This window comes from Nerophis lumbriciformis, linkage group LG34, assembly GCF_033978685.3.
Source record: "Nerophis lumbriciformis linkage group LG34, RoL_Nlum_v2.1, whole genome shotgun sequence".
Classification (NCBI taxonomy): domain Eukaryota; kingdom Metazoa; phylum Chordata; class Actinopteri; order Syngnathiformes; family Syngnathidae; genus Nerophis; species Nerophis lumbriciformis.
This window is the reverse complement of record NC_084581.2, coordinates 3,417,156-3,442,500: the sequence shown is the minus strand read 5'-3', so window position 1 is coordinate 3,442,500 and position 25,345 is coordinate 3,417,156. Positions and strand designations below refer to the sequence as shown.

Below are 25,345 nucleotides of genomic sequence, written 5' to 3'. Positions count from 1 at the left end.
CTAATTTTGTGACACACGGAATTTTGGATTTTCATTTGTTGCCACTTCAAATCATCAAAATTAAATGAAATAAACATTTGAATGCATCAGTCTGTGTGCAATGAATAAATATAATGTACAAGTTACACCTTTTGAATGCAATTACTGAAATAAATCAAGTTTTTCAAAATATTCTAATTTACTGGCTTTTACCTGTATATATATATATATATATATATATATATATATATATATATATATATATATATATATATATATATATATATATATATATATATATATATATATTAGGGATGTCCCGATCCGATATTTGGATCGGATGCCGATATTTGCCAAAAAAAATGCTTATCGGCAAGGCATGGGAAAAGGCTGATCCAGATCCAGTTAAAAAAAAAACTCTGCTCCGTATTTTCCAAAGCACCTATTTAAATAATACATTCCACTTTTCTGCTGCTCCCTAATTTCCGTTTCGCATTTTCCAGCACACCTTCAACACATCCACAGGTCTGTGGATTCTCACGCAGTTGCTTTTAGCTGCTGGCATTACACGACAGGCTCTTCTCACTCTTTCCTGTGTCTCCCTCTCACAGACAGCAAGCGCACCTTCTTACACACGTCACATACTGTCACGTCATACGTCACATACGTATACGTCCTCCCCGAGCAGAGAGGTAGCAGCATGGCTAACGTTAGCTGTGATGCTAGCGCAGCCGTGTGACCAACGTTCTCTCTAAGGTGCGCGCTTGTGCAATTGCGCACTGCTCAAACGTCCTCTGCGCATAGCAATTATATGCCACGCACAAAATCAAATAAAAAAATAAGCGCATAACAATTTTCGACACACGGACACGACAGAGAAAACAGTTTTCGTCATCATTGTTCAAATATTGTAACGTCTGTCGAGACGCTTTACATTCGGTGCCACACGCCCACACCATCAAAATGCCGAGGCAAACATTTCCACATCAACACCGTATGAAAAAATTAGTGATTTTTTTAGTTGTGATTTCCTTCTCTGCATGAAAGTTTAAAAGTAGCATATATGAATGCAGTATGAAGAAGAATGTTTTAATGTAGACATGCAAGCCTTGAAAGAAAATTTTGAAAATCAAGACTACATTTCCTGCAAATGGGTGCATTTCTACCCTATACTTTAACTTTAGATTTATTCTCATATCAAACTCTTTTGGCTGTCTTTTTGACACTTACATCCGGCGCCCCCGTCCACACCCCGGATTATAAATAATGTAAATAATTCAATGTGATTATCTTGTGTGATGACTGTACTATGATGATAGTATATATCTGATAGTATATATCTGTATCATGAATCAATTTAAGTGGCTTCGACGTAAACAAGTTGAAAAACTTATTCGGGTGTTACCATTTAGTGGTCAATTGTACGGAATATGTACTTCACTGTGCAACCTACTAATAAAAGTCTCAATCAATCAATCAAAACACATAGAATAATCATACTGATGTGATTATATGCATCAAGTGTTCATTCAAGGCTGAGGCAAAATATTGAGATATATATCGTGTATCGCAATATGGCCTTAAAATATCGCAATATTAAAAAAAGGCCATATCGCCCAGCACTAGTTTCAATGATGCCATTTCTGTTTGTCATGTATAATTTTGTCTATTTTGTGTTTATCCTTGAATAAACAGGTCAGTTTCTTGTTACCAACCATTGTGTATTATTCAAACTCCCCTAATTCAGCTGGCAATTGTTATCAAGAGTACTAAAACCCTTTTCAACATGATTCTGACAACTAAGTAGGCTAAATAACTTTAAACTTTAATACATGCTCGGATAGGCCAGTATCGGTCAGTATCGGTATCGGTCAGTATCGTATCGGATCGGAAGTGCAAAAACAATATCGGTATCGGATCGGAAGTGCAAAAACCTGGATCGGGACATCCCTAAAATATATATGAGGGGTGTGGGAAAAAATCAATTCGAATTCGAATCGCGATTCTCACGTTGTGCGATCCAGAAACGATTCTCATTTTTAAAAAATCGATTTTTTTTTTTTTTTTTGAAAAAAAATGTTTTGCTTTTTTAATTAATCAATCCAACAAAACAATACACAGCAATACCATAACAATGCAATTTAATTCCAAAACCGACCCAGCAACACTCAGAGCTGCAATAAACAGAGCAATTGAGAGGAGACACAAACACGACACAGAACAAACCAAAAGTAGTGAAACAAAAATGAATATTATCAACAACAGTATCAATATTAGTTACAATTTCAACATAGCAGTGATTAAAAACCCCTCATTGACATTATCATTAGACATTTATAAAAATAAATAAAAATGAACAATAGTGTCACAGTGGCTTACACTTTCATCGCATCTCATAAGCTTGACAACACACTGTGTCCAATATTTTCACAAAGATAAAATGAGTCATATTTTTGGTTCATTTAATAGTTAAAACAAATGTACATTATTGTAATCAGTTGATAAAACATTGTCCTTTACAATTATAAAAGCTTTTTACAAAAATCTACTACTCTGCTTGCATGTCAGCAGACTGGGGTAGATCCTGCTGAAATCCTATGTATTGAATGAATAGAGAATCGTTTTGAATCGGGAAAATATCGTTTTTGAATCGAGAATCGCGTTGAATCGGGAAAAAAACCTCGATTTTGAATCAAATCGTGGGACACCCAACTAACAATTAATTTGATAATCGATTAATCTGTCGATTATTACTTCGATTAATCGATTAATAATCGGATAAAATAGACAAACTACATTTCTATCCTTTCCAGTATTTTATTGGAAAAAAACATCATACTGGCACCATACATATTTGTACATGTTGCAGTTTATAAATAAAGGTTTATAAAAAATATATTTTTTTGTTTTTTTATTTAAAAAAAAAAGCCTCTGCGCATAGCATAGATCCAACGAATCGATGACTAAATTAATCGCCTACTATTTTTATAATCGATTTTAATCGATTAGTTGTTGCAGCCCTAATACATACATACATACATACATATATATATATATATATAAAAACAAAAATTGAGCTGTTTGACCACAATACCCAGCAAAATGTTTGGAGGAGAAAAGGTGAGGCCTTTAATCCAAAGAACACCATTCCTACTGTCAAGCATGGTGGTGCTCTGGGCCTGTTTTGCTGCCAATGGAACTGGTGCTTTACAGAGAGTAAATGGGACAATCAAAAAGGAGGATTACCTCCAAATTCTTCAGGACAACCTAAAATCATCAGCCCGGAGGTTGGGTCTTGAGCACAGTTGGGTGTTCCAAAAGAAGAATGATCCCAAACACATGTCAAAAAAGGTAAAGGAATGGCTAAATCAGTCTATAATTAAGGTTTTAGAATGGCCTTCCCAAAGTCCTGACTTAAACGTGTGGACAATGCTGAAGAAACAAGTCCATGTCAGAAAACCAACAAATTTAGCTGAACTGCACCAATTTTGTCGAGAGGAGTGGTCAAAAATTCAACCAGAAGCTTGTGGATGGCTACCAAAAGCGCCTTATTGCAGTGAAACTTGCCAAGGGACATGTAACCAAATATTAACATTGCTGTATGTATACTTTTGACCCAGCACATTTGTTCACATTTTCACTAGACCCATAATAAATTCATTAAAGAACCAAACTTCATGAATGTTTTTGTGACCAACAAGTATGTGCTCCAATCACTCTATCACAGAAAAATAAGAGTTGTGGAAATTATTGGAAACTCAAGACAGCCATGACATTATGTTCTTTACAAGTGTATGTACTGAATATATATATATACACATACACACACAGTACAGTATATATATATTTTTTTCTTTTTCTTCTATGACTATTTACATTGTAGATTGTCACTGAAGGCATCTAAACTATGACACCTGTGAAGTGAAAACCCTTTCAGGTGACTACCTCTCGAAGCTCATCGAGAGAATGCCAAGAGTGTGCATAACAGTAATCAGAGCAAAGGGTGGCTAATTTGAAGAAACATTTTGGTTTCAATAAAATATTGTCAAGTATCAAATCGGGAGTGGAAGCCAAAAATGTTACTTGTGACATCCCTAAATGTTATTGTTTGCCTTATTGACAAATAAATACTTCCACAATCATGCTTTCCACTGCTGCTTTGTGTGCTTTTCTCAACACCAAATGTCCCTAACACAAACGTCCATTGTCCAGTGCACTGTCATGGACACTGGCAGCGGCCATCACCACCACCTTAGTAACATCCTAACATTATCAAACTTACTAACACAACTCACCTTCACGCTCGACCGACCACCGCCTGCGAAAAATACCTGCAACACACACACCTTTAAGCGTAGCATCACGTGACTAAACCAGTTCGTTTAAGGAAGAAGCTATACACACTGGGTGACGTCAGCAGACACCTCGCAACATTTGATTTCACTTCCAATAAAAAAACTGAAAAGTACGAAAAGCGATAAAAGAATAATACAACTATTACTATAACTATATTACTACTAAGTCAAGGAGGATATGTTGGACCAATCGGAACCAAACAGAATGAGTCCAACACTCGCCAGCTGCCACTCAAAGCGTCATTCACTCTCAGACTATCACAACATCTTTAAAGGTGAACTTTTGCGAAGCAGTTATTGTTACTTATTCCAATAAAAGTTGACTGACATTAACTTTAAATATATGTTCTGTTTGAAACTCACCTTGCAGAGATAAAAACAAACTTGCTTTCACTTCCGGAAACTTCAACTTTCTTGCCGCCGCCCCTTCAATCACTTTGTACGCATGCGTAGCTTTGAACAGTTCACGGCTTCCCTCTAGTGGGCAGTATGACGTCACAGGCCTGGTCCATATGCTTACAAACCAATCACTATGCTGTTTTGCTAATTTTCTTGACTAGTGACGTCATTTAGTGAATTATTAATGCTCTTATTTTGATATGCAATTATAAAAGGCCAATGTTTTATTTGTACAAAAGTTTAATTAGAAAACAGGATGCAGCTTTGAAGTTTACAACAAAGTATTTCATTGTTCAAACCCTGACCAGCAAAAACAACATGGCGGTCGCGATGACATCACTCAGGATGGGTGGTGCTGTTGTAAACCAGCGTGTACTGCTCAGTAGCCTGCTGGGCGGGTCTTGTGGGGACGTTCTGCTGTGCGCGCTTCCTCCTGGACTTCAGGAAACAGTAGGCCAGGATTGCCAGCAGAACCAAGATGCCCACCGAAATAACCACCGCCAGTGCAATGGAGCCTGAGGGCAGTCACGTCACTTCCTGTCCTCCATCTTTGTTTTGGGTCAATCGCTTTAAACTTACCTGAGTCACTTTTTTCTTCTTCTTCGAAGCGTTCAAACATTCCTCTGGCGAACACATCTCGCTCTGTGTACGACAGGAAGTCATCTCATCAGCCTGTTGCGCTGCATGCTCGATGTGTGCGTTTGTGTGTGTGTGTGTGTACCAGTCACGCCGTGACAGGTGCGATCACACTCAGTCTCCTCTACAAAGTTGTTTTCGTTTCCGTTACAGCCGCCAAACGTGAACTGCCGGCAGTGTGTGTTGAGCGGGTCGTAGTACCAGCGTGTGTGGCTGGCGCGACATGGGCCTGTGCGGGGGGGTTCCGTGCACCGGGCTGCGGGCGTTGGCAACATTAGCGTAAGGCGTTTTAGCTATTGTCAGACTGATTGAGTCTTCTGACCTTTTCGCTGATTGACGTCGATGTCCAGCAACCGAGAGAACGTCTGATTGACTGACAATAGGAGGGCAAAGGTCACTATGTGCATGCGTGTGCTTGTGTGTGTGTTTGTGTGTGTGTGTTACGTTGGCTGCAGTGGTCCTCATCTGAACGGTCGCTGCAATGAGTTACGCCATCACACTCCAGACTTTTGTCCACACAGCAACCACTACTGCAGGTCAGCTGATCAGGTAGACATGCAATGCCACACACTTCTGAACACACACACACGCACACACAAACACATTGAAAATTGAAAAAGCACCACATACAATGTAAAAGCATCAAGAGACTGACCACCAGATGGCAGAGCGATGCGCAGGTGATCGGATGAAGTCACTGTGGATCAACAACACACTGTTATGTGTGCGTGCGTGCGTGTGTGTGTGTGTGTGTGTGTTACCTGTGAATCCAGCACAGGCATTTACACACTCATCTTTTGACAGGAAGTTGTTGCCGTTCCCTTTACAACCTCCAAACACAAACGGCTGACACTCGCCTGTGTCAGCATGGTAACGCCAGCGAGGAAAGGCGGCTCGGCACGGCCCCGCTTTCATCGGCGCTAAACAGTACACTGCAACAAAGGTCAGAGGTCATCAGTTACACACACGCCTTCATCTGCCTATTATTTGAAGTGAACAGGAAGTGTTAGCTTTAGCTGCTGTCACTCCCTGTGACTCACTTTGACAGGTGACAAAAACCACATGACTCACAGGCAGACAGCTGAGGATTCAAGACGAGCACGCCAACCTCGGCGCTGTGTGATTGGTCGTTGGAGTCAGTGACAGTCAGGCGGAGGCGGTAGTGACCCGGTAGCATGTTGGAGAGTTGCACCTGGTCGGGCAGGTTCGTCGTCTGTAACAAAGAATTCTGCTCTGATTATTCTTTTCACTTTAATGTTGGCCTAAGTGGGTGTGTCACCTCCACAATGACATCATTGTCTGCGCTCTGCACAGTCCAGTGATAGTCAACGATGTGGGCGTCGCCTACAGCCAGACTCTCGATGCCGTTCAGGGTCACAGTAGCTCCTGGTTGGACAACTTTGTCACGCCCCGCGTTAGCAATGGGCGGAGCCTGCTCACCTGAGGAAGGTGACAGTGACAGGTGACCCAAATGTTTCTCTCAGCATGCATGAAGTGTGTGTTAAGAGAACGTCTAGTCAAATACTTCAAATATTCTTTATTGCCAGCTGCATATTGTGACTGTATGCATATGTTCGAAGTAAATCAAAACCATAACATTCCTTCATACATGCAAGACATAAGAATCGAGATAGTGTTTCCCTCTTTGTAAATTTTCCCAGCTCGGGGAGAGTGGAAAGTTTTAAAAATGACACATCAAAGAGATGCCATGTTGTCTCAACCAAAAAAAAAAAAAAAAAATTGAGCTAAACAACCCGTCCACACTGGGAAAAACGTCACTAATAGAGCTACCTCTTCTTGGCCACACCCACCTGGTCCCAGCGGGCCTTCCAGGTACCTCCGATACTCGGTCTCTCTGATGAAGCTCCGGTAGACCCTGCGCTTGACGAACCGGCACACAAACTGATTTCTGTGAACGCAATCGAAAAGGGTGCATGTAAAGTTGTCGGGCACGTGCGCGTCGCGGAGCTCCAAAAGCGCGATGTTACAGCGGGTATTCGCACAGCACGCTAGCCGGCAGTCGGCCATTGTGGGCGCGTGCTCAACGGCCAACAACACCGCGCCCTCTTTCACCGCGTCCTCCACGTCCAGTACGAAGCCGTCCTGACCCGACCGGAAGCCGGTCTCGCAGTTCGCGTCCCCTTCCAGCGGCACAACGAACAGAAAGAGGAAGAGGAGGGAAGATGAAGACATCACTTTCAGTCTGGAATTCTCCCCTGAACGTACTTCAACGTCAGGAGTGCGCGTTTGGATCCTCCCAGGTGTGGTCACCTGCTCAATAACAGGAAGTCAAACGCAACTATGGCCCCGCCCTGCTCTGTAACGTCACACAGGTGAATCATCTCACAATCGAGTATTTGCAAACATGTATCAACTCTTGTGTAAACATTTGAACTCTCGACAACGTTCACATGCACTGTGCGTCATTGTTCTTCCAGTGCGCATGCTCACCAGGTTAGTTTTTAGTGGCTGTCTCCACCTGTTGGACACGAATCGAACGACAATGATGAGACCAATAGTTAATATTGCTGTAATAGACATTAACAGTCTTTCTTTCGCCAGAGGCTAAAGAACAGAGCACAACAATAACACGTTCAACTTTTTAATGACAAACTTGACAGCTGTGTGTGTTCAATGTGTTGAATATTTGGGAAGCTCATTTCCAAGAATGACTTTTCTCTCCACTCCGTCCTCTGAAATTGATGCCAGTCTGATCACACCGCCGCTAGAGCCGTCCCTCTCCATTGCCAGGGATAACGCTGAGGGTGATATAATTATGATGTATAATATATATTATAGTAGAGTGTGATCACTGTGTAACAAAACAATAACTTAGCAAGAGTTTTAAGCATGAGCTTTTGACTGCTATTGGCATAAGAGTAAAAAGACATCTAAAGTTGCAGCCATGATTGACTTATGACTTGTGCTGGGATATAAACCCCACAGGAGAGCAGCCACACATTTCATCTGTACAAATCAGTTTTGAGGACAAGTGACAACTCAGCTTTGTTTTAAAGCAGTAATGTTGTCACATTTTAATCTCACCAAATCTTATCACCCCCCCTAGTAGAGATGCGCGGTTTGCGGGCACAACCGCGGAGTCCGCGGATTATCCGCGGATCGGGCGGATGAAATTTTAAAAAATTAGATTTTATCCGCGGGTCGGGTCGGGTCGGGTGGTTAAAAAAAAATTAGATTTTAAATAGATTCAGGCGGGTGGCAGTTAAACCAATTCGGAAATATATAAACATAGTTAAATGTTGTTACCCACATACGAAAAACGAGCAGGCACCTGCAGCATATGCCACAACAGAAAAAAAAAAGAAAAGAGATGGACACTTTTACGGAGCGGAGAAGGGACGCCTCGCCGGGGTCCGGGACCGAGGCCCCTTCCCCCGAGAGGGCCCCACCGGGAGCCGTAGCTGAGGCGATCCGCGAGAAGGGCCCGACGCACGTCCAGGGTCACCACTGCGCCCACCGCACCGACACCCCGCCTCGTCCGCCTTCGCCGCGGCCGGCGTCACGCGCAGCAGGTAAGCAGCTTACCTGCCCGCCACCCCCGTGGCCGGGGGCTCGTAACAGGGGTCACTCCGCGTGCTCCGCCCGCGCAGCTTACCTGCCCGCCACCCCTGTTGCCGGGGGCGCGTAACAGGGGTCACTCCGCGCGCAGTGCGCTCACGAAAGGGGTGGGGCTCACCCTGGTTGATATAGACAGCAGCTAGGACGGTGGCCATGGAAGTTGGAACCCGCTAAGGAGTGTGTAACAACCCACCTGCCGAATCAACTAGCCCTGAAAATGGATGGCGCTGGAGCGTCGGGCCCATATACCCGGCCGTCGCCTGCAGCGAGACGCGCTCAGCGCGGCTCCCATATGATTGCGCACTGGTGTGCGTCTGGGTCGTGACAGCGTGGCACGCGAATGTCTGTGCTGCATTGGATCAGTCTCCTTTCTTTAACAGGCAAAAGCTTTATAACCTCACTAATGCCTTGCATCGTCTATATTAGATATATAACAACGGGCGGATGCGGTTCTGATCAAATGTTAGATCGGGTGGATTGCGGATGGTTGACGACTTTCTGATGCGGTTGCGGATGAAATAATTGCCTATCCGCGCATCTCTACCCCCTAGTTTATATTAATAGTGTGTGTGTAAGAGAGTGTGTAGTACTGTACCTGCAGCAGTTAGCTCCAAACATTGCTCTTTGCTCAGTCCTGCTTTGTAGTTGGAGTCCATGAAGCCATAAATGTACGAGCTGCCACTACCGCCAACAGACACTGGCTGCCTCACCAGCATTCCACCAATAGGAACACAGTACACCTGATGCACACACACAAACATGCCGATTACTGCTGCTGGAATACTAACACACACTAGTCTACTGTGTACTTTACTTAATATTGAATTCTATGTCATGTAATATAATGTGTAACATGGTATACACTACTGTGTAGTATACTACACAATAGGGATGTCCCGATCCAGGTTTTTGCACTTCCGATCCGATACCGATATTGTTTTTGCACTTCCGATCCGATACTGACCGATACCGATACTGACCGATACTGGCCTATCCGAGCATGTATTAAAGTTTAAAGTTATTTAGCCTACTTAGTTGTCAGAATCATGTTGAAAAGGGTTTTAGTACTCTTGATAACAACTAGCCAGCTGAATTAGGGGAGTTTGAATAATACACAATGGTTGGTAACAAGAAACTGACCTGTTTATTCAAGGATAAACACAAAATAGACAAAATTATACATGACAAACAGAAATGGCATCATTGAAACTAGGGCTGGGCGATATGGCCTTTTTTTAATATTGCGATATTTTAAGGCCATATTGCGATACACGATATATATCTCGATATTTTGCCTTAGCCTTGAATGAACACTTGATGCATATAATCACAGCAGTATGATGATTCTATGTGTTTTGATTGATTGATTGAGACTTTTATTAGTAGGTTGCACAGTGAAATACATATTCCGTACAATTGACCACTAACTCGTAACACCCGAATAAGTTTTTCAACTTGTTTAAGTCGGGGTCCACTTAAATTGATTCATGATACAGATATATACTATCAGATATATACTATACTCATAATACAGTCATCACACAAGATAATCACATTGAATTATTTATGATCCGGGGTGTGGAGGGGGGCGCCTGATGTAAGTGTCAAAAAGACAGCCAAAAGAGTTTCATATGAAAATAAATATAAAGTTAAAATATAGGGTAGAAATGCACCCATTTGCAGGAAATGTAGTCTTGATTTTCAAAATGTTCTTTCAAGGCTTGCATGTCTACATTAAAACATTCTTCTTCATACTGCATTAATATATGCTACTTTTAAACTTTCATGCAGAGAAGGAAATCACAACTAAAAAAATCACTAATTTTTTCATATGGTGTTGTGGACATTTTTGCCTCGGCATTTTGATGGTGTGGGCGTGTGGCACCGAATGGAGATAAGCGTCTCGACAGACGTTACAATATTTGAACAATGATGACGAAAATTGTTTTCTCTGTCGTGTCCGTGTGTCGAAAATTGTTATGCGCTTATTTTTTTATTTGATTTTGTGCGTGGCATAGATTTGCCGTGCGCAGAGGACGTTTGAGCAGGCGCGCACCTTAGCGGCTGCGCTAGCATCACAGCTAACGTTAGCTATGCTGCTACCTCTCTGCTGGGAGAGGACGTATACGTATGTGACGTGTGTAAGAAGTTGCGCTTGCTGTGTGTGAGAAGGAGACAGAAGAAGGAGTGGGAAGAGCCTGTAGTGCAATGCCAGCAGCTAAAAGCAACTGCGTGAGAATCCATAGACCTGTGGATGTGTTGAAGGTGTGCTGGAAAATGCGGAACGGAAATAGGGAGCAGCAGAAAAATGGAATGTATTATTTAAATCTGTGCGTTGGAAAACACGAACCAGAGTTTTTTTTAAAACTGGATCTGGATCGGCATTTTCCCATGCCTTGCCGATACGCATTTTTTGGCAAATATCGGTGGCCGATCCTATCCAAATATCGGATCGGGACATCCCTACTACACAATACTATGTTTGTACTGTATACAGCAGGGGTCTGGAACCTTTTTGGATGAGAGAGCCATGAAAGCCAAATATTTTAAAATGGATTTCCGTGAGAGCCATATAATATTTTTTAACACTGAATACAACTAAATGCGTGCATTTTTAAGTAAGACCAAAATTTTTCGAGTATAATAAGTCTCTTATTCTTTTTAATAACATCGTTATTCTGAAGCTAACCAATAATAAATAAAATACTTCTTACCATTAATGCGACTTCTTGAACAGGTGCGGTAGAAAACAGACGGATGGATTAAAATGCATTAGAATGTTTTACATTTTCAACGTTATTTTTAACAGATTACCAGTGGAATTATTCATTACTTATCGTGTTAAGCCATGTCAGCTAAGATTTATCTGAGAGCCAGATGCAGTCATCAAAAGAGCCACAGGTTCCCAACCCCTGGTATACAGTATTGTATAGTGTACTGTGTATTGTAGTGGCAGTATAGGGTGTAATAGTCTAGTACAGTACTGTGTTTGTAGTGTAGTGCATAGATACCTGTCCACCCTTCCTCTTGTCCCATCCTGCCACCAGTATCCCAGCCATCAGTTCTTCTCTGTAGCGGTAGCAGCTAGCTCGGAACAGATTAGCGGCCGTCTCCACCAATGGGGGCTCGTCTAGCTCGATGCTGGGGGCGCACACAAACATTGGCACAAGCCTGTCAATCAAAGTGTACATGCAGTCAATTACATGCGCATGACAGGGTGGGGGTCACCTATGGAAGCCCAGCTGGTAAGTGACCACATCAGCGATGGCCTGAGTGTCGGCAGCTGATCCGGACCTGCAACACAAGAACACATCCACAAATGAGGAAGAGGAGTGAATATGTGGAAAAGGAGGAAGTGGTGCACACTGACCTGCAGCAGAAAATTCGGTCATGAATGGGCGTCAGTTTGTCCGTCACTCTGTTGGCGATGTACGCACTGACACAAAAAACACAGTTGAAATAACAGCAAACATGATGATAAACACTAGGGATGAAACAGTACTCGCTAAAATACCGGACCCTGTGTAACAGAGGTAATTTATGATCTCAATTGCTTACTGTCTTACTATTCTTCTTATTTGAAAATCATTTTATTTGAATGTCATCTTATCTAATTTGTTACATTTACACATTATGTAATGTGACTCTTTATTTTGCAAATTTTATTATTCTAAGTTTAGTACTGTGATTTCCTATATTTTTTATGGTCACTGAACGTCACATGTCCCAGCAGACTTCCAGGCTGTAGCCAGTCTGCTATTTTCCACGTGACGGTAAGTTGTGCTCTCTGGCGCCCCGTGAATTAGCTTGATAGCTTTCAGCTAACTTATTAGCAGGCGAGCTGTGTTGCTGTAGGCGTAAAGGAGACACATTTATGTTAAGTTTTGTTTTGTTTTATTTCTGTGCAGGTTTGAAATGTATAGAGAAGGCTGATTGGAGACTCACTATGATTGTTATCACCAGGTATTGTGTGCTTTTTTTATCATGTGTTAATGTTTGTCAGTCTGCTATCTTCCATGTGACGGTTTGAAATGTATAGAGAAGGCTGATTGGAGACTCAATATGATTGTTTTAACCAGAATAAACTATGTTTGAGCCGGAAGAAAGACTGGGTGTCGTCTTTTGAGGAAAAACACAACGCAAAGGAGTACTACATGGCTACACCTGCAGTCTGCCATGCACAGGAAAATATGCCTTTCTGAATCGCTGTCCGTGTGTGTGTGTGTGTGTGTGTGTGTGTGTGTTACTTGTACTGCTGCATCCCTAATAAATACAAAAGGATAGTTACCCAGTTGTGGTACGGGAGTCCGCACCGATGACCACGCCTCCATCATACTCCACCGCCATGATGGTGGTCTAGAACACAAACAGCATAAAGTTATGCACAAAATACAAATGGTAATGAGTGGTGAGGCAAGTGCTCCCATACAAGCTGCAGGAATGTCTGATATTAGGTTAGCCGTGGGAAATATGGTCTAAAAATAATTGTTTCATAAACAATTCCATCTACAATTTTTTTCCCTACTAAGAAACTAATGAATATAAATGAGAATTCGAAATACGTTGCGCTTTTTTTTTTTATTATCAAAAACTAGTGTGCTGCATACACTACATCTTACTCTATGCACAATTATAATATTTATAAAGTTGTTTCTTTTTAAAACAGTCAAAAATTTAAATTTGCATAAATTGGAGTTTGCATCCTCTGCAAAAGGGTGATAGCGATTTATAAAAATATTCCCTCTAGCTTTTCATGTGTCCGAGCAAACGCAAAAACTCTTGAGTATTCAGTGGAGTACATGTGCGCAACATCTGACGTGCACACTGTCCAAAACCTGACTTAATAACAAGTTAAATGTTTTATTATAATAATCAAATGGCAGCAGTCATTTTCATTTGATTTTTTTCTAACACAAGTGATTTGGCCCACTTAGAATTAAAAAAAGAAAAGAAAAAGGTTTTCATGAGCTATGTACTAGTATTGTATGCTTGGGTGGTGGTCCTACTTTGGAAACAATTTGTACCCCTTTCAGATATCACATTAAGTTCCCTTTAATACATTCTCATGTTGCACAATGAGCTGTAAGTATGGGTTAAAGTGTACATTCCTGTAACTTTCTGTCTGTAAAATATATATATATTTTTTTAGCATTTCTTTAATCTAGTAACAGCATTTTGTGATTAATACCCATATATTAAATTTTTTAATAAATGACAGTAGAATAAGCACACATTTGATTGAGGAGTCATGGTGTTACAACCTGGCATTTACACTTTGTATGATGTTAGAGTTGTCAGACTTTTTTGTGGCCACAAACGCATCAGTGGCTAAGTGCCATGAGTGCCTGTGTCGGTGCAGGTGAGACAGAGTGAGCGGCTGCTGTTGATGTGACTGATCACAAAAAGTTGCTTTTGGCCTGGTTTGTATGGCAGAAAATTACCAGTTTTTGTAGATAGAAGTTTTTTACTACTGTTTTTGGTATGGTAACAGCCGGATTTAAACAGTTTTGCTCAACAAAGTGATCGATGGAATTCCTGTCCTCTTTAAAGCGTCTTGACTGAAATGGCAAGAATCAAATGTTTTATTTGTTAGGGACGCTTCTCGTCACCAGTCACAGAGTCCTACAGAACAAATAGTTAAGTGTTTATTTTGTTTAGCGTTCAGATTGGATTGGAGCACAGCAAAACTGTGCCCAGAGGATTTCGTGAGCATTGCGCAGGTGCACACCTTAAAGAGAATATTGTAAAGATTTTTGTTTGCAAGTATTTATTATTAGTGAGTGAGGCAAACAATAACGTTTAGGGCTGTCACGATTAACATTTTTGGCTTCCAATCCCAATTTGATATTTGACAATAGTTTGTCGAAGCCAATATGTTTCATAGCAAGTAATTAAAGTAAACAATTGTTCTAATACCCATCTAATCAAATGTATAATTTGCTAGAATTGTTGTATATCAGATGATGTATTACATTTGTGTTATTGAATGCTACATACAGTGTTTTAACAAAATAAAGTGTCTATCTAGTGCACAATAAGTAAACAAAAGCAAGAACTACCATTGGCTCCGATTTAAATCATTAAGGTTTTGCCCTCAAAGCCTTCTTGTCTCCAGAGACGTACTCCCTGAGTTTGTAAACAGTAACAAAAACAACCAACAATTATTCTGTAATAAGACCTAGAAATCTAAAAACATCAATCTAATGACTTTAGTATATTTCATATACTGATACTATCCGAGGTATCGATCACCTCTATTTTACATTGAAGGTTTAGCGGTTAACTTCTTGAGTCGTCATGCTCATTGTGTGTGTTAAGCATGTTTAGCCAATTTTTTCCATCAATTCAGTGCTCCAGTGGTAATGGTAAATGGAATAAACATTTTATTTTCCAACATGGTAGTGAGAATTATTATCTTAGAAGCAATTACGCACTGTGGAATCAGATTTCTCTTAAAATTGGTGTTCTGGCAAGACGCACACCCTCCTGGAGTACAAGCAACTCCTGCATGTCTAACAAATAATATGGAAATGTAATTGTGTCTCCCTGTGCATACATTTTGAAGGAATTTTCCTGTAAGCATTTCCCTAGTAATATGGCACTCTGACACATAATATTTGGTCGACCAATAAACTTTATCATGCAATCCCAAAAAAGGCCCAAAGACAAAAGACCACCAGATTATTTTCGAATTTGAATTAACTGCACACTGCCAAGGGATAACATTCGATATCAAATTATAGTTATGTCTAGAAACTTGAACTCGAGGTGCTGGTCCAGACAATTTAAAATGAAAACTTGAATAATCACTTTGCGTTTGAAAAATATACACGTTTTAATTTGCGGCTGAAATACACGCCTGAGCGAATGGAGATGAATGTTCCTGCTAGAATAAATACGTGGTGCTTGTCAACAGTTAGCTATTAGCTATTAGCTGCTACAGAATCGCTGTCTCATTCAGACGCTGTTCAGTTTTTTAAATCCTTCATTAAACGTCAAGTGAACCCACTTACAGCTCAAAATGTCGCCATTAACGATGCTTACCCCGGTGCTGACTTCTTTGCGTGTCCAATCCGGCACCATATGGTTTTTTAAAGAATTGTGTTGGTCAAAACGCAGCATTGCAGATGAAGCTCCCGCCATCTTGTTTCTGTTTGCTGCACACTTATAGCGGGGTCCATCGATTTAGCCTATTGTAATATCTATATACAAAATGAACATATGCTGTTATTACAGGACAAAATTCTGGCTGCAACAGCACAACGTAATTAAATGTCATTGTCTATGTATGTGTGTGATTTGATACCTACATCTACCGCATAACGCTTTACAGTAGTATTCAGGCATTTAGAGGGACGCCTCGACATTTGGGTCCTACCGCAATCGTGTTGGGTGATACTGAAAAGGGTAGTATCGGACCCATACCAAATAAATACTTGGATATTTTTCAAGATCATTGAATCATTTTGTGATTAGATTTTTGTTCACCATTGTTATAATCAGAATAAAACCTAAAACAAAATATTTGTTTTACAAGTCTTTGAAACAATATATATAAACACAATTATACAAGACAAAGTAAAATATCAACAAAATAATATAAGTATTGCCTTACATATTACAATTGTGGGAGCAAAATACATAATTTGTAGAAAATAGAAAAGCACGGTATTTCGACATAATCATTATGTCCAAGTATTTATTTCCTGACTTTATGCAATATAAAAATGTCTACAATAAAGCTAAAACACACATTGTGAATATATATACTGTACAATGTACAAAAGTGTATTTATATTCAGAGCATTTTACATGGACGATAAACTATCATCTCATCAGTATCAATTCGATACAGTACGCTTCGTATCGATACAAATCATATTAGGGTCGACCCCTCGCTGCCCTCACTCACGTTTATGAGGGCTGATATGGCAGAAATCTAAATATTGAAAATGTATAATTTGTAAAATCAAGTTTCATTTAACGTCAAACAAACAAAAAGTTGATTAATGTAGTGTTTTTTGCCAGGGTTTTTAAAATAGTGTGTATGTTTCTACTAACCCTGTGTCAAAAACGGATACAATGTCACATCCATTTTAATGTATTTATTTCATACCATTAACAATTTTGCTGACCACATATAGTAAAAATGCGTATTTGTATGTGTTTATTGAAGGAGTGAATATACAGAAATATAGGAAAAAAAACTTTAATTTAATTTTCATTGGTATCAACATCCATCCATTTTCTACCGCTTGTCCCTTTTAACAAAATGCAACCATACATACATACAGGACAAGTAAGGAAAAATACAAACAATTAAAAATAAAAACAAAGTAATTATACGTCAAATGATTGACGTGAATGACGTTCAACCATTGAATATTGTATGCGGTATTAATGGATGGATGGATGTTTATTAATTCATAGGCACGCGTTTATGTTTTATCAGGGCAAACTCCCACTGAACGGAAGTGACGACATGAATTGTGGGTTGCCATGTGCATATAAGTGAACTCAGAGCCGGGTTAACTGTTTAGAGTGCAATACACAAACATTTAAATTTAACTGAACTAAAAAACATAACTAGTACATACTAAAGTTATCAATAGCGATTATTTATAATCCCTGTTCAATCTCTAAAGTATTTTTAACACTTCCGATTTAAAAGTGTTAAATTCCGTTTCATTCCGAGCATAGATAAAACTAAAGTTGGGTTTGAATAGAGGCTTGCTATTTTATCCAATGAAATTAAGCGTAAACAAATAACTTAATGGTTTTAATAGTTCAACTTAATGGTTATTGTAATTCCAATGAAAATAGAACGTCCTTTCAAATAAAGGTGACATTTTCCGATTCAAGTACACCTGGCAAACCAACCAAGATTAGAAGAGCACGGATTATAAACATACGAGCTGTCAAAAAAGTCGCTTGCAAAAGTTGCCGTGACGAAAAAAGTTTTTAAACAAAGTCAATTGCTGAATTTGAGGCGGCGATACAAGAAGTATTGGCGATGATTTGTGTTATTTTGTGAAGACTACTTTCATCGTAAGTATAGTGTTGTTAGCAGTTAGCTAGATGGCTAGCAACTGAACGCGGCTCGACTTCATTTTTTGAGGTACATTTAAAGTACATGTTTAAGTACATGTTGTTGTTTTAGGATGATGGGCGGTGTTATGGTGGCTTTAAAGCGAACACTGAGACTGGACGTCGTCAGTAAAGCAGCCCGTCAGTATCCTGTCTTCTGTTTCCTGCTCGTCTTCATGCTGGGACTCACTTTGCTGCTCAACAGGTAAATCAACTCGTAAGACTCCATCTTTATAAATGTATACATTACCATAACACCCTGTTATAATTACTGTTGGAACATTCCTTATACAGTATCTACTTTTTAATACTATCAATATCAGATATTAATATGTTCACATCAAAAGTTAAGTGTTGGCTAAAGGGACAACATTTGGTTGTAGTTGTTTTTTAAGGTCTTACCTTGTATTTTGAAATGTTTTTGTGCATCAATTGATTGTATGCTTCGCTAAATTACGTTATTTATTTAATAGCCCAGCTAGGGAAACGGGTTGCAAATTAACAATAGCTATAAACTCTCTTGCATTAATGATTTTGGAACTATGTTGAACTGTCTCATCTCTGTTGAAATATAATTATATTTCCATCTTATATATCTACTGTAACATGCGATATATCTATTTTATTATACGATTTTTACCATATATGTTTAACATACTATACATTTATTTCTAACACTACATACAGCATGTTAAACATACATGTTTTTTTTAACACACTACATACTGTATGTGTTTGTTTTGTGCTAAAATGCTTATTACAATGGATGATTCCATGGCGTGATGGCTCAGCATATTTAAACGGTTGTTATTGTTTTTAAATTTTATCACACTCATTTCTGGGGCTGAGGTTGCCGAGGTAGTTAAAAAGCTCCTTGGTGGCAGAGCCACAGGGGTAAATGACATCCGCTTGGAATTTGTTAAGGCTCTGGATGCTGTGGGGTTGTCTTGGGTGACAAGAATCTGCAGCATTGCATGGACATCGGGGGCGGTGCCTCTAGATTGGCTGACTGGGGCGGTGGTCCCTCAATTTAAGAAGGGGCACCAGAGGGTGTGATCCAACCATCGTGGTTCCCGGTAAGGTCTATTCAGGTATACTGGAGAGGAGGCTACGCCAGATAGTCAAACCTCGGATTCAGGAGGAGGAGTGTGGTTTTAGTCCTGGTCATGGAACTGTGGAAAAGCCCTATACTCTCAGCAGGGTCCTCGGGGGTGCATGGGATTTTGCCCAACCAGTGTGCTTTGTGAACTTTGGGGGCGGCGTGGCTCTGTTAGTAGAGCGGTCGTGCCAACAATTTAAGGGCTCCAGGTCAAATTTCCGCTTCTGCCATTCTAGTCAGTGCTGTTTTGTCCTTGGACAAGACCCTTTACCCACCTGCTCCCAGTGCCGCCCACACTGGTTTAAATGTAGTTTAAAGATGAAGATAATGAGTTTCACTATGTAAAGCGCTTTGAGTCTTCAGAGAAAAAAGCGCTAAAGAAATATAATTCACTTCACTTCACTTGAACCGTGTCCATTGGGAGATCCTGTGGGGAGTGCTCAGAGAGTAGGGGGTACCAGACTCGACCGGTGTCAAAGCTTGGTCCACATTGCCGGCAGTAAGTCGGACCTGTTTTTAGTGAGGGTTGGACTGCGCCAGGGCTGTCCTTTGTCACTGATTCTGTTTATAACATTTATAGACAGAATTTCTAGGAGCAGTCAGGATGTTGGGGGGGATCCAGTTTGGTGGCTGCAGGATTAGGTCTCTGCTTTTTGGTGATGATGTGGTCCTGCTGATTTCATCTGGCCAGGATTTTCTGGTCTCACTGGATCGGTTCACAGCCGAGTGTGGGGAAGTGTTTAGGGCACATCCAATCTGTCGGAGGCCGCGGGGAAGACCAGGAGACGTTGGAGGGACTATGTCTATGTCCCAGCTGGCCTGGGAACGCCTCAGGATCCCCCAGGAGGAGCTGGACGAAGTGGCTGGGGAGAGGGAAGTCTGGGCTTCTCTGCTCAGGCTGCTTTCCCAGCGACCCGACCTTGACTTAGCTGAAGAAGAGGGTTGGATGGATGGATAAATGTTATATGTTGTTGTTGGGGACAAGTGTTGTAAATTAGCTTTGGCTACAAACACTATTTGCATACATTGGATAACTGTTTCAGATATCTATGTTTCTGTATCTGTCCCTATTTCAAATAAACCTTTATATATATATATATATATATATATATATATATATATATAACTGAAAAAGGAAAAACTAATGAATAATAGCAACAACAGTTACAATAATAATGACAATAGTAATTGTAATTTTAAAAAGCATTAAATAAGCAAAAACAAACCAAATGATCACAATCTCAATAACAACAATATTTAATATCATCACTTCCATCACCACCATAGCCAAAAATAATAGCCAAATTACAACAGTCAAAATGCATCTCATTAACTCGACAATGTCATAAAGTGCTACACTGTAGCCATTGTTCATTGAATCACATTTAAATGTATATTTTAAGTTTATTTGTAGTTTTAAAAAATCATACAATTTGATCTCATATTTCAAGATAATCTATCTTGTTCTTATTTAATTTAAATGCAGGTGTTTGTATCTCCATAGCTTGTGTATTATGTGTTGTACCATCATCATCTATCATTGTTTTGTTTGAATGCATATTGACAAAAATGCATTTTTATTCTTTGATGACACAATTATAAATTAATGTGCCGTAAATGTCCGAGAGGCAGTAAAGTTTAAAAATATTATTTGTTTTACTTACACAATATCACCTTCAATCACTTGTTGCATGATCTGAGTCAGCATTCATGTGATAGCTTCTTCTTTTTTCCTTCAGGTTACTAATGTTTATGTTTATGATAGAGCCGGGTTTCTGTAGTCATAGCGAATCAATAGTGGCAATGCCATGCATGTACTGCTCACAGCCAGTAGGGGGCATGCATGTGTGACATTGGTGAATTGCTATGATAGGTTGTGATGAATATGTGATGATGTGGTTGTTGTATTTGCAGGTACATCCACATCCTGATGGGCTTCTGGTCCTTCCTGGCAGGTGTCATCACGTTCTACTATGCTCTGGAACCAAACTCCCTGCTCCCAAACGTCTTCTTCAGCAGGACACCAAGACAGCCTGTGAGTCTTAGTGGAAGTGGACATGTCTCCTGGAGATGATAATGACAATGACAATGAAAATGATGATGATGGTTTCTTTGCCATCATAGCGTCAGGAACAAGAGTTGTTCCCTTCTGGTCACAGCTGTGCGGTATGTGGGAAGGTGAAATGCAAGCGTCACAGGTACGTTGTTGTGTTGCCATGACAACACAACTGTGTCATGTTACTGCCACCTAGTGGACATTAGTAGAGCATGTGTCCATGTTTTTGTTTCAAGGCCAACGTTGCTGCTGGAGAACCACCAGCCCTGGTTGGGCCTGAAGATTCATTCCAAGATTGACTCTTCCATAGCAGAGGTCTGAAAATATTAATAATGTCTGACATTGATCATTAATATTAATCACCTCCATTTATCATCTACATTGATCATGTCCAATGTTTATCACCAACATTGATTACCTACATTGATCACCAATATTGATAACATCCAACATTAATCACTAACATTGATCACATCCAACACCGATCACCTAAATTGATAATGTTTCACATTGATCACTAATATGAATAGCGTCCAACATTGAACACATCCAACACTGATCACCAACGCTGATCATGTCCGCCCTTGATCACCAACTTTGAACACCAATATTGATCACTGACTCTGATCACCAACTTTGATCACATCCAACACTGATCACCAACATTGATCACATCCAACACTGATCATGTCTGACGTTGATCACCAACACTGATCACGTCCAACATTGATGGCATTCAACACATATTGATTTATAAGATATGTTGTTGTGGTTGCAGGTCTTTGAGCTGGTTCTGGAGAACTTTGTGTACCCGTGGTATCGGTGAGTCCATGCGCTTGTTTTTCTTGTCCCAAAGTCCAACTTAATGTCTTCTTGTGGGCTGCAGTGACATCACAGATGACGAGGCGTGTATCGACGAACTTCGCATGAGCTTTCGATTCTTTGCGTCCGTGTTGGTGCGGCGAGCTCAGAAGGTGACGTATCTTTACACTGTTTCCATGCGGGAGCTGCAAAGTGAAAGGTGATCGCTGTGTGTACAGGTGGACGTACCTGCTGTGTTTGCAGACAAAGTGATGAAGGCTGCAGTCAAACACATAGAGATTCTGGCTAAAGCTGGAGCTAAAGGTAACACTGTTTGTGTGCTCTATGACATCCTTAGTTTTTTTTGTATTAACATCCTTACAGCTCGCCAAGGTCATGCATTGCAGCAGGCATGTCTGGAGGAGTACGGCGCCGACCTCCACGTGGCCGTGCGCAGCCGCAAGAAGGAGCTGCTGTACGTCAGGAAACTGAGCGAGATGCTTTTCCCGTACCTGATGCCTCCAAAAGCAACAGAGTGCAGGTAGGCTCACGCCTGATTTTCAGGAAGTGCCGGTCGTTGAGCGTCTTCTCTCGCCAGGTCTCTGGCGCTGCTGCTGAGGGAGGTGATGGCCAGCTCTGTCCTCCTGCCCACCATGGACTTAATGGCCGATCCGGTGAGTCAGACTGTGCTGCTGCAAACTGCTCTGTTTTGACTGCATTGTGCTTTCACTTCTTTGCAGGACACGGTTAACTTAATGGTGCTGAAATTTATCGACAACACACCAGTAAGTCACAGAAGTGTCTTCACGTTTGTCTTGAAGTTGAAACTGTGTGCTTGTTGTGTAGCCAGAAGCTGCCTCAGAAGCTCCATCAGCTCTGGTTCCTTTCCTTCACAAATACGCAGACTGCAGCCACAAGAAATCCACGGTCAGTCCTCAGCTCTCACCTGAGCTTCTCTCTTGGCACCAGTGTTGGGTTAGTTACTGAAAACCAGTAACTAGTTACAGTTACTAGTTACTTTATTTCAAAAGTAACTCAGTTACTTACACCAAAAAGTAATGCATTACTGTGAAAAGTAACTTATTTTTTTATTTTTTTAAAGCTCCCATTAATGCCCTTTTAGCCTTCATTTCAGTACTGTTATTGCACTGGAGACTAATACAATCTGTTGATCAACTTGACATGCATTTGCATCACTGAACTCTGCTAAGCAATGTGGTCTACATACAACACACAAAGACAAATATGTTTCAAAGGGCCAATTTATTGCAGGCCAGAACAAATTGACAAAACTATTTTAAATAGCTGCAGCATAACATACATAAGTAACAAACCGCATAATAACAACATAGCTGTAAACCTGGCTTCACCCAAGGAAGGCACACATGACATACACAAAGCCTAACCAGGCGTTTTTTTCTCTCAAGGAATTGTGAAATAAAATCATGTCTTCGGGAGATCAACACTGTACTGAAGCCCAGAACACTCTACGCATTTCCCCAGTTTTAGTTTAGAGAAAAGGAAAGATTGGCCTGGCCCACTAGGATCCCTCTTTATGTTTGTGAACTTTATAGTCTATACATTTAGAGTGATGTGATAATAAAACACTCTAGAAGTCTAGAATGAAAGAGCAACAGTATATAAGAGAATTGACATAGTGTGTACCTTCAGTGCTGAATGATGAGCAGAGGCAGAGTTTGGAGTGTCTTCTTTAGCCCGCTTTCTATGTTTATGTCCTCACTGTCCAGGTACGTGAAAATGTTTTCCGTGCCATTTGCTGTTTGACGCCGGTACCATGCTAATTAGCTGCCTGAAAGCGGGTGACTCCACTGTAGAAACAGCCTGCATGTCTTCTAGCACATACACTGCAATGGCTCTATCAACGTTGTCCTAGCTAGCAGTGTCTCCGTTAAAATCCTTAGGTGGAGGTGAAGTGGCATCGGAGTCTGTGTCTCTCTTTACTAGCTTCGTCGAAGCATGTTGCTTTTGTAGCTGTTTCAGCAGATTTGAATTGCTGTTTTGGGCAGTAGATGGGATCTTTGATCCAAGACACAACTTACATTTAACTAAAATGTTCTTTTCTTTGAGCTGGACAAAAGAAAAGTAGTGAGAATATCTCCATGTTAAGAAACTCGACTGCGGCTCCGCCATTATGTCTTGTTAATAAACACAGACACCCCCCCCCCCCTTCCCCTCCCCACACCCAGACACACACACAGCGCGCCTTTTCTCACAAGAAGATTCAGAAGGACGACACTGCAACTCTCCAATAAAACACACTCAGATCTTCTGTTTCTAGCCGATACTACATAAAAAATAACGTAAAATAGCGCAGTAACGCATCATGTAGTAACGGTAACGAAGTTACTGAATATAAAAAATAACGCGTTAGACTACTAGTTACCGCCGAAAATAACGGCGTTACTTTGTAACGCGTTAGTCCCAACACTGCTTGGCACACACTAGTATTGCAAGCTGAAGACCAGCATGTCCATCCAGCAGGTTCTCAAGTTGGAGCTGAAGGAGATCAGGGAGCAGCAGGACCTTCTCTTTCGTTTCATGAACTTTCTGAAGCAGGAGGGCGCCGTGCACGTGTTGCAGTTCTGCTTGGCCGTAGGTGAGAGCCCACATCATCTTCTTTTTCTCCTCCTACGACTTCTCTTCTTCATTTGAATCATACCTGCAGTGAATTATGTTCTTCCCACAATCATCCATAAATGGTCATGCTAATTAGATCATGAATATGCTGATGATTTAAAGGATCTAGTGTTGGACCGTCAATAAAAGAAGGCAATATTTTCAGATTGGTGTTTATTACGTTGAGCAACAACACATTTTTAAGAGAGCTAAGTAACGTCATATTTAATAAAAATAACTATATGAATGTCAATATTAGACCAATCATAGTGTCAGCTTCATGTTGACAGAGAACTGTTGCTTTGTCCAAATCATGTATAATAATGTATTTATTATTTATATGTATTTATTTTGTCAAGTAATGCATAACTGACATTCTGTTGCATAACACTAGTAGTCATCATGAGCAATATTTTTAAGGCTCTTGAGAACAATTGTTTATCTTATATAGATATTTGAGTGGTGATAATAATAATAATATTCCTAATACATGTTGCGTGAGATCTAAACATTTGCACTTCAAAGTGTTATAAACTCCAGAAGTCTAAATGCATTGAAAAAGATGGGGGTTTTTTTTAGTCCTAAAACATACTTTTTACTGTGGCACTGTCACATATGCACATCCTGATATATTTATATATTTTTATCATTCAATTAAAAATGATCAAAATAAACAATTCTTCAATGACCATGTACATGTACAATATAAAGACATGG

General features: G+C 40.4%; 5 protein-coding genes across 9 annotated transcripts in view; 1 reads left to right on the top strand and 4 right to left on the bottom strand.

Moving 5' to 3' along the window:
• Positions 1-4,770, bottom strand: part of LOC133576133 (pleckstrin homology domain-containing family G member 3-like) — a 40,005-nt gene extending 35,235 nt beyond the window's left edge. Inside the window, exons 1-2 of one of the 4 annotated variants that reach the window (XM_072912227.1) lie at positions 4,698-4,749; positions 4,275-4,310 (exon numbers count right to left, since the gene is read on the bottom strand). The gene's annotated coding sequence lies outside the window, so the exon portion shown is untranslated. Of the gene's footprint in view, positions 1-4,274; positions 4,326-4,383; positions 4,569-4,697 lie in introns of those variants that run through there. The other 3 variants (XM_072912228.1, XM_072912229.1, XM_072912230.1) reach the window with 3 other exon arrangements.
• Positions 4,771-4,957: 187 nt separating this feature from the next.
• Positions 4,958-7,915, bottom strand: LOC133576079 (kunitz-type protease inhibitor 1-like). Its single transcript, XM_061929033.1, has 10 exons — positions 7,181-7,915; positions 6,649-6,809; positions 6,441-6,582; positions 6,131-6,301; positions 6,025-6,066; positions 5,814-5,942; positions 5,692-5,742; positions 5,455-5,625; positions 5,313-5,375; positions 4,958-5,248 (listed from the first exon to the last, which is right to left on the bottom strand). The coding sequence occupies exons 1-10, from the start codon at positions 7,560-7,562 to the stop codon at positions 5,070-5,072; spliced, it is 1,491 nt and encodes a 496-aa protein (XP_061785017.1). The 5' UTR covers positions 7,563-7,915; the 3' UTR covers positions 4,958-5,069.
• A 42-nt stretch (positions 7,916-7,957) lies between these two features.
• On the bottom strand, positions 7,958-16,157 carry psmb6 (proteasome 20S subunit beta 6). The gene is made up of 7 exons (XM_061929036.1): positions 15,993-16,157; positions 13,237-13,304; positions 12,319-12,384; positions 12,177-12,242; positions 11,960-12,089; positions 9,544-9,688; positions 7,958-8,128 (listed from the first exon to the last, which is right to left on the bottom strand). The coding sequence occupies exons 1-7, from the start codon at positions 16,089-16,091 to the stop codon at positions 8,001-8,003; spliced, it is 702 nt and encodes a 233-aa protein (XP_061785020.1). The 5' UTR covers positions 16,092-16,157; the 3' UTR covers positions 7,958-8,000.
• A 1,580-nt stretch (positions 16,158-17,737) lies between these two features.
• Positions 17,738-25,345, top strand: part of LOC133576077 (sorting nexin-14-like) — a 13,457-nt gene continuing 5,849 nt past the window's right edge. Inside the window, exons 1-13 of one of the 2 annotated variants that reach the window (XM_061929031.1) lie at positions 17,738-17,996; positions 18,109-18,240; positions 21,049-21,169; positions 21,259-21,332; positions 21,427-21,505; positions 21,969-22,012; positions 22,077-22,164; positions 22,231-22,315; positions 22,376-22,532; positions 22,590-22,665; positions 22,732-22,776; positions 22,838-22,918; positions 24,491-24,608. In XM_061929031.1, coding sequence (XP_061785015.1) covers positions 18,110-18,240; positions 21,049-21,169; positions 21,259-21,332; positions 21,427-21,505; positions 21,969-22,012; positions 22,077-22,164; positions 22,231-22,315; positions 22,376-22,532; positions 22,590-22,665; positions 22,732-22,776; positions 22,838-22,918; positions 24,491-24,608 — 1,099 coding nt within the window. In that variant the 5' untranslated portion in view covers positions 17,738-17,996; position 18,109. The remainder of the gene's footprint in view (positions 17,997-18,108; positions 18,241-21,048; positions 21,170-21,258; positions 21,333-21,426; positions 21,506-21,968; positions 22,013-22,076; positions 22,165-22,230; positions 22,316-22,375; positions 22,533-22,589; positions 22,666-22,731; positions 22,777-22,837; positions 22,919-24,490; positions 24,609-25,345) is intronic. The other variant, XM_061929032.1, reaches the window with a different exon arrangement.
• The window catches only part of mei4 (meiosis-specific, MEI4 homolog (S. cerevisiae)), a 27,096-nt gene continuing 22,156 nt past the window's right edge, over positions 20,406-25,345 (bottom strand). Inside the window, exon 6 of the mRNA XM_061929034.1 lies at positions 20,406-21,198. Within this exon, the coding sequence (XP_061785018.1) occupies positions 21,177-21,198 (22 nt within the window). The 3' untranslated portion in view covers positions 20,406-21,176. The remainder of the gene's footprint in view (positions 21,199-25,345) is intronic.